The 13,073-nt window shown below is 60.1% G+C and overlaps 1 protein-coding gene across 1 annotated transcript in view; it reads right to left on the bottom strand.

Moving 5' to 3' along the window:
* The window catches only part of SPEG (striated muscle enriched protein kinase), a 38,029-nt gene that overhangs the window by 5,340 nt on the left and 19,616 nt on the right, over window positions 1–13,073 (bottom strand). Inside the window, exons 8-30 of the mRNA XM_056496569.1 lie at window positions 12,836–12,924; window positions 12,458–12,639; window positions 10,112–10,372; window positions 8,815–8,973; window positions 8,489–8,678; window positions 8,108–8,337; window positions 7,810–7,929; window positions 7,320–7,424; window positions 7,002–7,208; window positions 6,754–6,877; window positions 6,196–6,368; window positions 5,328–5,440; window positions 4,981–5,149; window positions 4,804–4,897; window positions 4,244–4,444; window positions 4,037–4,097; window positions 3,759–3,836; window positions 3,429–3,601; window positions 3,297–3,323; window positions 2,830–2,982; window positions 2,576–2,618; window positions 2,414–2,482; window positions 92–2,279 (exon numbers count right to left, since the gene is read on the bottom strand). Coding sequence (XP_056352544.1) covers window positions 92–2,279; window positions 2,414–2,482; window positions 2,576–2,618; window positions 2,830–2,982; window positions 3,297–3,323; window positions 3,429–3,601; window positions 3,759–3,836; window positions 4,037–4,097; window positions 4,244–4,444; window positions 4,804–4,897; window positions 4,981–5,149; window positions 5,328–5,440; window positions 6,196–6,368; window positions 6,754–6,877; window positions 7,002–7,208; window positions 7,320–7,424; window positions 7,810–7,929; window positions 8,108–8,337; window positions 8,489–8,678; window positions 8,815–8,973; window positions 10,112–10,372; window positions 12,458–12,639; window positions 12,836–12,924 — 5,209 coding nt within the window. The remainder of the gene's footprint in view (window positions 1–91; window positions 2,280–2,413; window positions 2,483–2,575; window positions 2,619–2,829; window positions 2,983–3,296; window positions 3,324–3,428; window positions 3,602–3,758; window positions 3,837–4,036; window positions 4,098–4,243; window positions 4,445–4,803; window positions 4,898–4,980; window positions 5,150–5,327; window positions 5,441–6,195; window positions 6,369–6,753; window positions 6,878–7,001; window positions 7,209–7,319; window positions 7,425–7,809; window positions 7,930–8,107; window positions 8,338–8,488; window positions 8,679–8,814; window positions 8,974–10,111; window positions 10,373–12,457; window positions 12,640–12,835; window positions 12,925–13,073) is intronic.

A 13,073-nucleotide genomic window follows, 5' to 3' on the forward strand; every position in this document is an offset into this window, starting at 1 on the left:
GGCCATGGAGGCCACGCCTGCCATGCCCAAAGCGACGGGGCCATGAGTTGCCAACAGGAGTCCCCTGCGGGAACCCGCCATCATCGCTCACCTTTGGTAGAGGAGCCTGTGCTGGCCTCGGAGCGCAGGGACTCGGACGAGGGGGCAGGGGCGGGGGCGGCCCCTGGTCGCAAGCTCTCACCCTCGGAGCTGGTGCGACGGAGTTCCCGGGGCCCCTCGCCCTCCGGCCGTTCATCCGACACGCTGCGTAGCCGCGCCGAGACCCGCTCCATTGTAGCACTGATCTTCCTCCGCACAGCCACCGCCGGTGACTCGCTCTCCCCACCGCCCCCCGGCTCTGACTTGAGGCTCTCCGAGTCCCTCCGCTCCCTGGAGTTGGCCAGAGCCATGCTCCAGGAGAAGCGGCGCCCACCAGATGGAGTCTCACTGCCTCCTTCCTCCCCCATGCTCTTCTTCCTCTCAGCAGGCGGTGTCCGCTTGAGGAGTATGGACATCCTCCGGAAGAAGCCCCCATCCTTCTCCACCTCATGCAGGTCCTGCACCGACTTGGACTTGGCTGCCAGCCCGGTGGGCCGGTCCCTGCGCAGCTCCAGGGGCACGCCGGCTGGTGTAGGACGGTAGATGCCCTCGTCAGAGACTGGGGGGCCGGCCAGGTGCCGGTCCTCGGAGCGGGAGCGGGTGAGGAGCTTCAGCCCCCGGGTGAGGGATGATTCACGGCCCCGCTTGAACTTGGCCTCAAAGACCTCCTCCGAATCGATGTCCTGGATGACCAAGGAGCTGGAGGAGCCGGTGGGTTTCACCTCCCTCCTTGATGCTGGTGCTGGCGTAGGGGGCTTTGCAGGGCTGGCTGGTGGGGTCTCCTTGATGTTTGGTGGGGGCTCATTGGTGGTTGGTGAGGACTCCTCGGTGGCTGGCTCCCCACCTTGAATAGCTCCCATGGCTTGCATCATCTTGGCATAGGAAGACTTTATATGGGTTTGGGGAACAGGGGTTGTTGACTTTGGTGGAGTGGGAGCTCCTGTCCTGGCAGCCCCCTCCCCACTGGCTCCAGCAGCCTTGGTGGGTGTCTTCTCTTCCTGTCCCCTGTCCATGGGCTTCTTCCCTGTGGCAGTGGCAGCCTTACTGGTCCCAGGTGGGCCATGTTCCTCAGGAATGCGCCTCCTCCCTGAGGCAGCCTTTGCAGGGGAGGCCTGGGGAGCAGTGATCTCTACTGGAGGGGGTGTTGGTGTGCTTGGGGTGTCTGGTGACACTGTGGGCCGAGCATCAGAGAGGGCAGAGAGAGAGGGGGACTCCTTGAGCCGTTGTGTCTCCAGGCAGGCCACTGGGATCTCCAGGGGTGCACCAGAGCGTCGGTGCCGGACAACAGGCTCAGCGTCCCCATGGCTGAAGGAGCTGCTCTTCTGCAGTCGGCTCTCAGTGGGGGGGAGGCGTGGTGAGGTGGCTTCACTGGACGCTGCCCGCACCAGCCGTGGCACTGCTGGTGCCTCCAGCCGGGCTGACCATGAGACTTTCTTGTCAGGGCTGACACCCAGGGTCTCCAGGAGGGGACCCCGCAGGCCACTGACCTTGCTGTCCCCAGAGCTGCCTCGCAGCAGCCGCTGGCGCATCAGCTCCAGGCGCTGGGCATGATCGTCCTCCCCCCAGACCACCTTCCGCCTTGGCAGCTCCATGGAGGCTGCCTTGGCCAGCGCCCGGCGGGGATCCCGGGCCGCCTCAGCGCCCTCCTCAGTCCCCGGGAGCTGTTGGAGCAGCAGGGCGCTGTCAGCAGAGCTGCCCCTCTTCAGCTCTCCCCGACGAGCACTCCCTGGGGACTCCAGGCTGGAACCCTTCCTCATAGCTTTGCGAGGATACTCCGGCCGCTTCTGGGCTTCAGGGGCTTCCTCATCAGAGGAGCCAGGCGCCTCCACCTCTGCACATGGTCTCCGTGGCCCAGCACTCCTTGGCCGCTTCCCCAGGGCCACCCCGGGCTTCCCAGTGCCCTGGCTCTGCCATTCCATGGCTGAAGAATCCCCCTCCGGTTGCAGCCCCTCGGATATCCCAACGGTCTCATCATCTGTGGGAATCTCATTGAGTGACATGCGGGAGCCAGAGAACTCCACCTGGTGTGGCATGGGGATGAAGGGCAGCTCATCCAGGTCGTCTGAGTCTGAGGAGGATGACAGAGCTGGTGACTCCTTGAGATGCCGGGGCACAGCAATGGAAAGGTGGTTGGATGTGTCCTCCAGCAGCTCTGGGATCGGCCGCAGCACCATGTTGCACTTGTAGCTGATCTGTGAGCGCTGCAGCCAGCAGAGAGGACTGGATCAGGTCCAGGTGCATGGCATGGCATCATCCTGCCATTACACATTCCCCCCCATCACAAGCCCAAGTGACAATCCCACCTGCCCCCTCCATCCCCAGCCCCTGCCTTCACCTGCCATTTACGACGGGAGATGAAGAGCTTGAGGTGGTCGGTGCTGATGACCTTCCCCTTGGCCAGTGTCTGTGGGTGAAGGAACAATGGTGTTCCTTGAAGCCTGCAGCAGGCTCAGGGAACACCATGGTGACTTGGCATTGGGTCTGAGCCCAGGCTCACCTTGAACCAGGGATGCTCCAGGGTCTGTTCTGCATTGGGTCTCCTGTGAACCGACACCACTGGGTGAGAACCACCCAGGCTCAGGGGCTTTGGCCAGGGGAGAAAAGGCAGGAGGTTCTGGCTGCATCCCAGCAGAGCCATGCAGCTAGCCTTGCCCTTGGGTACCCCAATGCATGGGGGTCTCCACCCTCCCTTGAGCACAAAGCTCATGGTGAAGGGACAGAGGATAGGGAAGGGGACCCTGCAGTACTCACAGCTTGTCATTGACTAGCACTTTGATGACAAAGCCCTTGGCTTCCCGGGTGAGCCCCTGGAACATCCTCTCCTCAAATGCCACATTGTAGTTGCGGATGTTCATCAGCGTTGTCTTGTCATTCTCCCCCACAAAGGGGGAGATCCCTGTCAGGCTGCCAAGGAGGAGACACTGTCACTGGGCCCTGAGGCCATGAAAAACAGCATGGCAAATACAGAGAACTGAGGACAGGACCTCAGACCTCATCTCTGGGGTCATGGAGACATGGGAAACAGCATGGCAAGTACAGAAGACTGAGGACAGGACCTCAGACCTCAGCTCTGGTGCTATGGGGAGGGCAGAGGTAGGAGGAGCTGGGAAGGAGGCTGAGTCTGTAAGGAGTCATGGGCATGGTCACAGCCTCAGCTCTGGAACTGGTGAGGGGATGGAAAGGATGTCCCTCCTGTGAAGACACACCAGGGCACTTACCAGAGGTATGCGATAACCCCCACAGGCCTGCAGAGAGGAGAACACAGTTACTGCACTTGACAAGCCCTCCAGGGTGCCCAGTCTCTCCTGGCATGGGTGGGACCCCACCGACCATTCAAGGACCACCCTTACCAGATGTCAGTGACGCTGGAGACAGGGGTCTGGTTGACAATCTCAGGGCCCACGAACTCAGGGGTGCCATACTTGCAGTACTGTGGCTCCTCAGACATCAGCTCCTGTGCATTGCCGAAGTCACAGATCCGGATCTGCTCGCTGCTCAAATCTGCCATCAGGAGGTTTTCTGGCTACAGGACAGTGCAGAGCAGAGGGGAGCTTGGCAGGAGGCAGGGGCTTTTCAGGGAATGAATATTCCCTGTCAGCAAGACCACTCTCCACCCAGTGCACCAGAAGCCCTCCAGTGGAGGCACCGGGCAGGACAAATCTGTAAAGACCTGCACTCACTTTGATGTCCAGGTGCAGGACACTGTGCTGGTGCAGGTAGCAGATTCCTTCCAGGACCTGCCGCATGTACGACCGGACCTGCAAGAGATGGAGTGAGGAGAATGGGCAGCCCGAGCATGAGTCAGCTGCACACTGGCCCTGTACAAAAGACAATGTGGGCTGTGGCCCCCTTAGTAGCCTGATACAATGAGCACTGCATATATCTAGGCTGGAACAGATCCCACTGTCCCTAGGATCCCTCCCTTCCACATCACTTTGTCCCCACAGTGTTCACTTACCTCCGACTCACACACTGAGGGCTTCCTCACCATTCTGTCCAGCAGCTCTTCTTCAGAGCAGCTGGGCCCTAGTCAAGGAGCACAGAAATTCCATGCTCCATTGTGCCCCACACCCAGCTCCTCTGCGCCCATTCTGCCCACCTGTCCCCCCCAAAAGTCTCCCCTCCTCCCTTGCTGTGCCTCCATGGAGCAGTGCCCAAAGGATACAGCTCCATGACCATGATGACGGCGTTCTTCTTCTCAAAGGCATCGTGGAAGAAGACAATGCGCTCGTGGTCCAGCTGAGAGAGAATGTGCAGCTCCCGCCGTGCCGACTGCTTGGCCTTGGTCCTCCCAGGGATGAACTTGGCAGCAAAGTCCAGTCGGGTGCTCTTCTCTGTCACTCTCCGCAGATAGGAGAAAGCTCCCCTGCATTTCAGCAGTAGGGGTAAGGGAGGATAAGAAGGTGGTGAGCAGGAGACCTCTGCCTTCCCTGAGCAGCTGGCACAGGCATTCAATCTGCTGGGAGCTGCTTCCAGCCTCAACAGCTCTCTGTTACCATCCACTGGTCACAGAGACCCCAAGCCTGGCTTTTCTCTGACCATGCCAGGTCCCCACCCTAAGCTGGCATGAGAGCATCCATTGACAGCTGGCAGGAGCCCCAGCACACCAGAATCTGGCATAAAATGGAGCTTAGTCCCCTATGTCAGAGCCCCAGGGTGCAGACTGGCTCCATTTCCCAGTCCCTGCAGTGCTCGGGATGCCCCATCATGCCAGTAGCCACCTACCTCCCAATCTCCTCGTGCACATCATAGTAGTCGGTCAGGCGGCGTGCCTTGTGCAGTGCATCCTCCTCCATGGCAGCATCAGCACTGGGTTGGGCTGGGAAGAAGGAAAGGTGCTTGCAAGGGGCAAGCTAGATCCCAGGCTCTACCCTCAGGGGCTGGGAAGCCAGCCAGCCATACCTGCCCGCACCACCAGCTCTGCTTTGCAGGAGACCTCCCCAGCCAGGTTCTTGGCTGTGCAGGTGTAGACGCCACTGTCAGGTTCGGCAGCACCCAGCACCACCAGCGAGCACTCATTGTCCTCATAGACAAAGCTCAGGTGGCTGCTCTCTTCCAGCAGCTCCCCATCCTGGGGGTGGAAAGGGTGTTGGAGGCATCCTGTCCCATCCCTGACCAACTCCCATAACCCTTTCCCCATGGGTAGGGCATGGGACACATCCACCAGTGCAGCAACCCAGGTGAGGCAGTGAAGTGTGTGGGTCTGGTGGGAATATGGTTCAGGAAGGGGTTGGGGGCTCCCAGCCCACCTTGTACCACATGATATCCGGCAGCGGTTTCCCCTCCACCACCACAGCGAATCGTGGTGTTTCCCCTTCCTGGGCATCGATGTCCTCCATGATGGACTCAAAACGTGGTGCCTCTGCCAAGAGATGGGGCATGGGGCACTGTGGGACAGTGTCAGCCCCCTGCCACTGGCACGGAGCGTACAGCTGCGAAGCACTGCAAGTAGGGGTAGGGACATGGAGTGACATGGGGCAGTGTCACTCCAATGCACGTGGAAGTGACACACCTCTACAGGGCAAACCACCAATGCGGCAGCATTTGGCACTTTGGGACAGTGCCACTCTCAGCACACAGGCATGGGGCACTGTGGTAGTGCATCTCACCATTACATATAGATGTGGGGCATTGTGCAGGTGTCCCCTATGGTTCTTGGCTACAGGGCACTGGGAGCAGTGCCTCCCAATTACACTCAGGGGTGGGGCACCCTGCAGCAGTGCCACTCATGGCATATGCAGTGCCACTCATGGCATATTGCTAAAGGACACCGTGAGGCACTGCCTCCCCATGTGCACAGTCATGGGACTCATGGGACACTTCTGCCCAGGTCAGATATGGGTATGAGACACCAGGCAGCAGTGCCAACACATGGTTCGTGTTTTTTCATCCCCATGATTACCCCCTATAGAGTGGCATCCCCACAACATATGCATGTGAAGCACTGAGGAGCGGTGTCATGCTATCAGGCTGTGCCCCCATGGCACATGGGCACCATGGGGCACTGTCACCCTGCAGGGCAATGCCTGCCCCCCCCCAGAATACAGGCTTGGAGCACCATAGGGTGATGCCACCCCCCAGCAGAGGGACATTGGCCCCCAGTGCAGGGGCACCTACCTGCGAGGCGGAGGCGGAGGGTGCAGTGGGCAGTGCCGTGGCGGTTGCTCACCTCACAGGCCAGCAGCCCCCCAGCCCCCCGGCCCACACGCAGCAGCCGCAGGCAGTGCTGGTCATCGTCTGGCATCATCATCTCACATGTGCCCTCCAGTTCCCCCAGCACCTGCCCAGCCCTGCAGGCACACCAGCTGTCACATCTCAGCTCCACTGCCCCACTGATAGATCGTGCCCCACAGCCCCATGACCACCTCCTTACCCACAGCCAGCCCAAGTTCCCACCCTGCAGCCCCCACAAAGTGCTTATATCCCATTGCTAGCTCTGCCTCCTCAATGGCTCTTGCTTCTTAATATCCCACAGATAGCACCCCACAACCCATCTCCACAACTCTTCAGAGCCCTGGACAATCACCCTTGTGTGCACACCCAGATCAGCCCCAGGCAAGGAGCCCCACGGACACACACACAGTGGTCTGCATGGAGAGGTGGAAGTCCTTCTATATGCATCCTGTGGGGTGCATATAGAAGGGGTAGGCAGCAAGGCACAGTGCCATGTCCTACCTCTTCCAGGTGACGGTGGCCTCCACATGGTTTATGGTGATGGTGATGGAGGCTGGCTGGCCTTCTACCACATACACCACATCTGGCTTGTCCAGGATCACTGGGGCCTCCTCCAGGTAGGGACCTGAAAATGCCTTTTCACCAACCCCTGCCCAATCCATACCACCCAGCCCTGGGCAGCTTACCACCCAACAAAGGATGGAGACCTCTACCCCAGCTACCCAATCACTCCCCACTCCCCTTCTCACCCCGGTCCAGAAGCTGCACAGGCCCCACAGGCGGGGAGGGCTTGCTGTTGGTCTTGGGAGTGGCAGTGATGACACGGAAGAGGTACTGGGCACCTTTGGTCAGCCTGTGCACTGTGTAGGTGGTGTCCTGCACGCCGGTCACCAGCACCACCCACTGCATCGTGCCCAGCACTTGCATTTGCACCACATAGGTCACTGAGTTGGGGTCTGCAAGGGGAGAGGGTCAGTGCAGAGCCCTTGGCATGGAGCTACCCCATGTGCCCCACCATGGCGTTGCCCACCTCCTGCCATCTTCCTGCCCATACCCTGCCCTCTTACCTATGGCAGCGTCCAGCCACTTGGGCTTGTTCCAGGTCAGTGTGATGGCTCTTCCGGTCACGGAGGCCACAGTGGGGGGCCCGTCTGGGGGGGTTGGCACCACATCTGCATGGGGAGGTGGGCAGGGATGTAAGCATAGTCATGGCTCCAGCTTATCAAGGCATCTGCCTCATGCTCTGGGAGATACTGTCTGAGGGGATGGATGAGGCCAGCAATTCGTTCTGGTTTCCTCGTGGGAGCTCAGGCTGCCAGCGCCTGTGGGAGGGGTGCTGCCAGCAAACTTCATGCATGACCTAGTGGTCCATCCCACAAGACGAAAAATGAACTGTTGGCCCCACTTTCAGGTTGGACTAGCAACTTCCTAAGGTTCCCCTCCAACCTAAACTACCCTGTGATCCTATTTCCCTAGGACCTAGCAACAATACTGAGGCAGTCTGGCTGGGTGGCTGTGGATGGCCACACCTCTCAAGTGGTGTCTGCTGCTGCTTACCGGTGACATAGAGGTGTGCATAGCACGTGGCCTTCCCCACTTTGTTGGCAATGACACTTTTGTACACACCAGCATGTGCGTGGCTGACAGCCGTGAATACCAGACGATGGATGTCTTTATCTGGTGGGGAACAGGGGAACACAGGTAAGACCCCACCAGCAAAAGCAGCACAGACCTCCCCTTCCTGCTTCATGGGGTGTAAAGGTCTGGGGGGTGATGCCTCTTCCAAGGGTGTTCCCCTTTCTCCCACCCATGTAGAGGAACCCCAGGGGGTTGGGAAGGCAACGAGGAGTCCTACATTGCATCATCTTGCGGTCATCAGTGCTGTCAATTCGGGAGCCATTGTGGTACCAGGTGATGGAGGGGTAGGGCATCCCGGCCACCTGGCACTCCAGCACGGCCTCCTTCGACTCCACCACGTCCAGGTTGTGCAGTGGCTTCAGGAAATCGGGCATGGTGAAGCACTCTGTCTCTGTCTCCACTTGCTCTGGCTCCTCTGGGATGGATGGCATCTTCTCCAGCTTAGAGCTGCAAGAGCCCACATATGCTCATGATGGGAGCATGGTGTGGTGCCCTCAGCTCAGCCCCAGCCCTAGGCTGTGCATAAGCCTTTTGTATACCAAGTCCCAGAGGGGAGCAAGCAGGGGGAAGCAGATTTCAGTGACTGTCCAACTCTTACATCTGGGAGGCTGCAGATGGCCGTGGCTCCTCCACATAGAGCTCAGCGGAGCATTCCACTTGGCCATGTGTGTTCCTGGCGGTTGCCTTGTACTGCCCTTCATCTTCACTGCCCACGTGCACGATGACCAATGAGTGCAGCCCTCCATCCTGCTGAATCCGCACGTTTTCCCCCTCCTGCACTGGCAGGCCTGTGCAGAGACACACACCAGCATCAGCTGCAGCATCCCCTCCAGTCCCAGCCAGGTGCAGCCTTTGGGTGAAGCCCCCAAGGAGATGAGGTCTCCCTGCAGGGCTCTTGGCAAGCTCTCTAAGCTTGGGGGTTACCAAAGTGAGTCCAGGTAACTGTTGGAGGGGGAGTCCCACTGATCATGCAGACAAAACGCGCTGTCCGCCCTTCCACCACGTCCACATCCTCCAACTTGCGGGTGAAGAGTGGCAGCACAGAGGGCTGCACTGTCAGCCGGGCACTGCAGGTCAGCTCATCTGCGAGGAGAGCGGGCACTGGTGAGTCCCCATAGCACATGCCTGTGCAGGGCAGGAGGCAGCCTGTGGCACCACCCCAGCTGCAACCCAGCAACCAGTGTGGCTGTGGGTGAGCATACCCCATACATGGCGGGGGCTGAGCCCGTACATGGTGTGTGGTGTTTCAGGCTCTGTCCCTGTGCAGGGCAGCAGGGTGCAAATGTGTGTGAGGTCCCATGCCCAGGGCTGGGACTCTGATGGCAGCAGGCACCTCTTTCCCTCTCTGCACAGTAGTACAGGTGCCAGCAGCAAGGTGGGGTGGGAGGATGCCCTGTCCTCCCCGTAGGGCAAGAGATCACAGCTGGCCTATCCCTTGGGGACAGGGCAGTGATGCTTAAGCAGGTAGTGCCAGCACATGCAGCATCCAAGGAGCAGCATGGGGGCACAAGCAAGCTGGATGCTCCAGGTGATGGGATTTCCAGTAGGGACCACTTTGCAATGACAGTGTTGTCACCCACCCTGGGTAAAGATGGGCAGCACCGTTCTCAGGCACACCCTCACCTCCCTGAGCCCCAAACTGCTGCCACCTTCAAAGTCCCACAGGCATACAGCCTCCTTCATAACAGATTGCACAGGCACCAGCCGCAGGGTGCAGGGAATGCTTCTCTCCCTGCCAACCCCCCTGCCAGCCCTGCTGCCTAGGTGGGCAGGAGAGTGGACTCTGTGTGGGACAGAGCTGTGGGCAGCATGCACAGGCACAGGTGCGTCAGAGCCATGGGAGGGACACCTATGCAAATTTTGCTGAGCTGCCACCGCCAGTAATGGTTTGGTGGAAAAGGCTGGGAAGCCCTGACTCCCTGCCCATTTCCCCACCACCTCGCAAACCAGCAGAGACACATCAGTACTGGAGCAGCATGGCCAGAAGCTCTGAAGCTGGGGAACAGGGACAGCTGGACTCCAGGCCCACATCCACATGGTGCAGCCATGGAGAAAATTCATCTTCTTGATACCCCTGTCCCCCTGTACCCCACCTCCAGCACTCACAGCTGCATCCCTGGGGACAAGAGCCCTGAGCCCAGGGTAGGGGTGTCAATCCACCCCCCAAGGGCCAAGCCCTGAGCGAGAATCCCCCTGGGAGAGCTGCATGGCCACCGCTTACCTTTGGCAGTGCTGAGCTTGCAGGTGTAGATTCCGCTGTCATCTTCATGCACAGAGGTAAGCAGCAGCTTGCACTTGCGCCCATCAAAATGCATCTTGCATTTGAGCAGGGCAGGCTGGAGCAGCCGGCCCCGGGACAGCCAGTCTACGTCCATGTCTGGCGGGCCGGCCACCATGCACTCAAACACCGCCAGCTCCCCCGCCCCGACCACCAAGTCCTGCAGGGGAACCACGATGGCCAGGGACTGGCACTCGGGGCGAGCTGCCCAGGGAGGGGGGAGAGAGAGAAAGAAAGAGAGAGACGCATCTCAGCAACTGAAAAGCAACCATGAGAGGTAGCAGGGATGGATGGGAGGACATGCAGGGCAGTGGTTCATGCAGGGAGGGGGCCTGGTGCAGCGGGCAGGGAGTGCAGCAGGGAAGGGTGGGATGGGAGGCGAGATGTGGAAAGCAGAGCTGAGCCAGGGAGGGGGCTGGGGGTGAAGGGAGGTGTCCGTGCCAGGAACACACCACACAGCGCTTTACCAAACAGATTTTATTAGAGCTACAAAAAAAAGGGTCACGGCCTCGCAGCCCGCCCCCCCGCCATCAAGCCCCCTCCCTGGGCAGAAGAGACCCACAGCCAGGGGATGCTCCTGAGGGACCCAAGCCCTGGGGCTACAAGGGACATGTCTTGGTGGCCAAGCTGGGACCTGAGTGGCCATCATGAAGCCAAAGGGGCCAATCCTCTCCCTCCCCCCTGCACCTCACTCAGGGTGTTCCCTTTTGGGCTCCTCGGGTCTCCTGTCTCCTGTGCTCCAAGGTGACTGTCACAGAGCTGCCACCACACTGCAGCCCCTTCCCTACAGTCCTGGCCGGCACGGCAGCAACCGTGGGCTCAGCTCCCTGCTCCCTTTCCCTGGGCAGCAAGAAAGAGGCAGCAGAACACGGAGACAGGGACAAACGGATGGAGCAAGAGACAAGACAGCATCATATGGGCACCCTGGCCCGGCTGAGGGGGTGCCTGCTGCTCCCCTGCTGCTTCCCCCGCCCCGCCTCAGTGACGCCTGCCCCAGCCATCTGGCGAGCCCCTGCCCGCAGTCGAGGGCCCGCGTGTCCCCGCGGTGCATCCAGGACGAGGCGGCGGATGGAGAAGGAGGTAATAACACAAGGTGAGGTCCACTGCCTAAGAGGTGTCCAACTAAGAGCCCCGCAGCTGCGGCTCTGAGAGATGCACCCCCTTATCGTACTCCCCCTGCGTACAGACAAAAACCGCAGTCAGCAAGCAGAAGGGTTAGTGCAGCAGCGACGGGACCGGCACGGACACACATGCCAGTGCCGGCACGAGGGGTGCAAGTGGGCTACAAGGCACGGAGCCATCTGCTGAGCCTCCCAGGAGGGGCTGGGGTAAGGCCGTCACCCCTGCAGCCCAGCTCCTGCCAGTCGTGGGACACTGGGACAGCTTCCGCTCCCACCCCCGTGCCGCCACGCTTTGCTGTAGGCTGGGAGCATCATCCCGGCAGCGTACAAGCAGTGCAGCCAAGGCCTGGGTGGGATCGGCACAGCTCAGGCGGGCTCAGGCAGCCATCAGCAGGGAGGGCTGGGGAGAGCAGGGCACACACAGCAAAGGGCAAGAGGAGGGAGGCAGCATCACTCATCCCCACAGGCCCCTTCAGTGGCCTTGGGGATACCAGGCAGAGCCTGGCTATCAGTCCCAACTATCCCCTCACCCCCTCAAAACTGCACACTTACTTTGGGGTCCTAGGAGGACCACAGCAGGGCTAGGTAGCAATAGCAAGGAAAGGGGACTGGACAGTGAAGTCCCATGCATATGGGACATTGCTGGAAATGGACAGGAAGGGACCCCTTCAAGTTGCCCTGTGCCTGGCACAGAGCTTGCAGACAGCCTGGGACAAGGAGGGAGCGAGCTGCAGGGCATAAGGACATGTTTCCTACAGAGCCCCCAAGGCCAAAAGCCCTCCCTGGTAAGCCAGGGGCAGCACTTCACCCCATAAGTGGGTGTGTGGGGGCATGTGGGGTAAAGTTGGGCTTTGAGAAGCAGTTGGGTCTGGGTCAGATCAGTGGGGCTCTGGAACAGCAGGCAACAGGTGGGACTCAGGACTGCACATCTGATGAGACAGCAAGGCAGCCTGCCTTCTGCTGCAGGGCCAGCCTCTGTGGATAGCCCCAGGCACGCAGCTCCACTTTCCTGTTCCTTGCCTGGGCCACCACAGGGTGGTCTGGCTTGTCCCCTTCTTATGTTGCACCACTGGGGAGGTCTGCAGTGGCCCCTTCCCCACAGCTCATGCAGGGCACTAGAGCCAGCTGGCCCCTCAGGTTCTTGGGTGATATATTCAGGGAGTTTTACCTCTGACCTCCAGCTTGGCCTCACACTGCTTGGTGCCATATTCATTGACGGCCTTGCAGGTGTAGAAGCCGGTGTCAGTGTGCTCCGCTGCCAGGATGTGCAGTGTGAAGAGCCCCCGCACTCCCTCTGCCTCCTCCGCATGGTGCCGGCGGCCATACTTCACTGGCTGCCTATTTCTCAGCCTGCTCCAGACAGAGGCAGAACATCATGGTCATACCTGGCCCTGCACACCCACCCTGGCTGTCCCCAAAAAAACCTTCTCCAACACTCCCTGCTGAGGATGAGAGCTGCATGCTAACCATCCCCAAACTGAGAGGTCACTGTGTCTATGCACTCCTTTTCTGCCCAGTTGTGACCCCAGAGAGCAGCAGGACTCACCAGTAAATGATGGGCTTGGGCTCCCCACGGACACGAACACTCATGCTAACATCCTGCCCCTCCAGCACCGACTGGTCCGACAAGGATACCTGGGGAGAGAGGGGTCAGAGAGCAGCAAGAACCACCTGCACACAGGACCGTGCACCCCCACCACTGCACCCAAGGCTGGCTGTCCCCTATCGCAACAGGAGTACCAGGGAAGCTGGTGGAGTGGAGCCTGCCCAGGTGCTGGGAGGAC

This window comes from Oenanthe melanoleuca, chromosome 7 (genome assembly GCF_029582105.1).
Source record: "Oenanthe melanoleuca isolate GR-GAL-2019-014 chromosome 7, OMel1.0, whole genome shotgun sequence".
Taxonomy (NCBI): Eukaryota; Metazoa; Chordata; class Aves; order Passeriformes; family Muscicapidae; genus Oenanthe; species Oenanthe melanoleuca.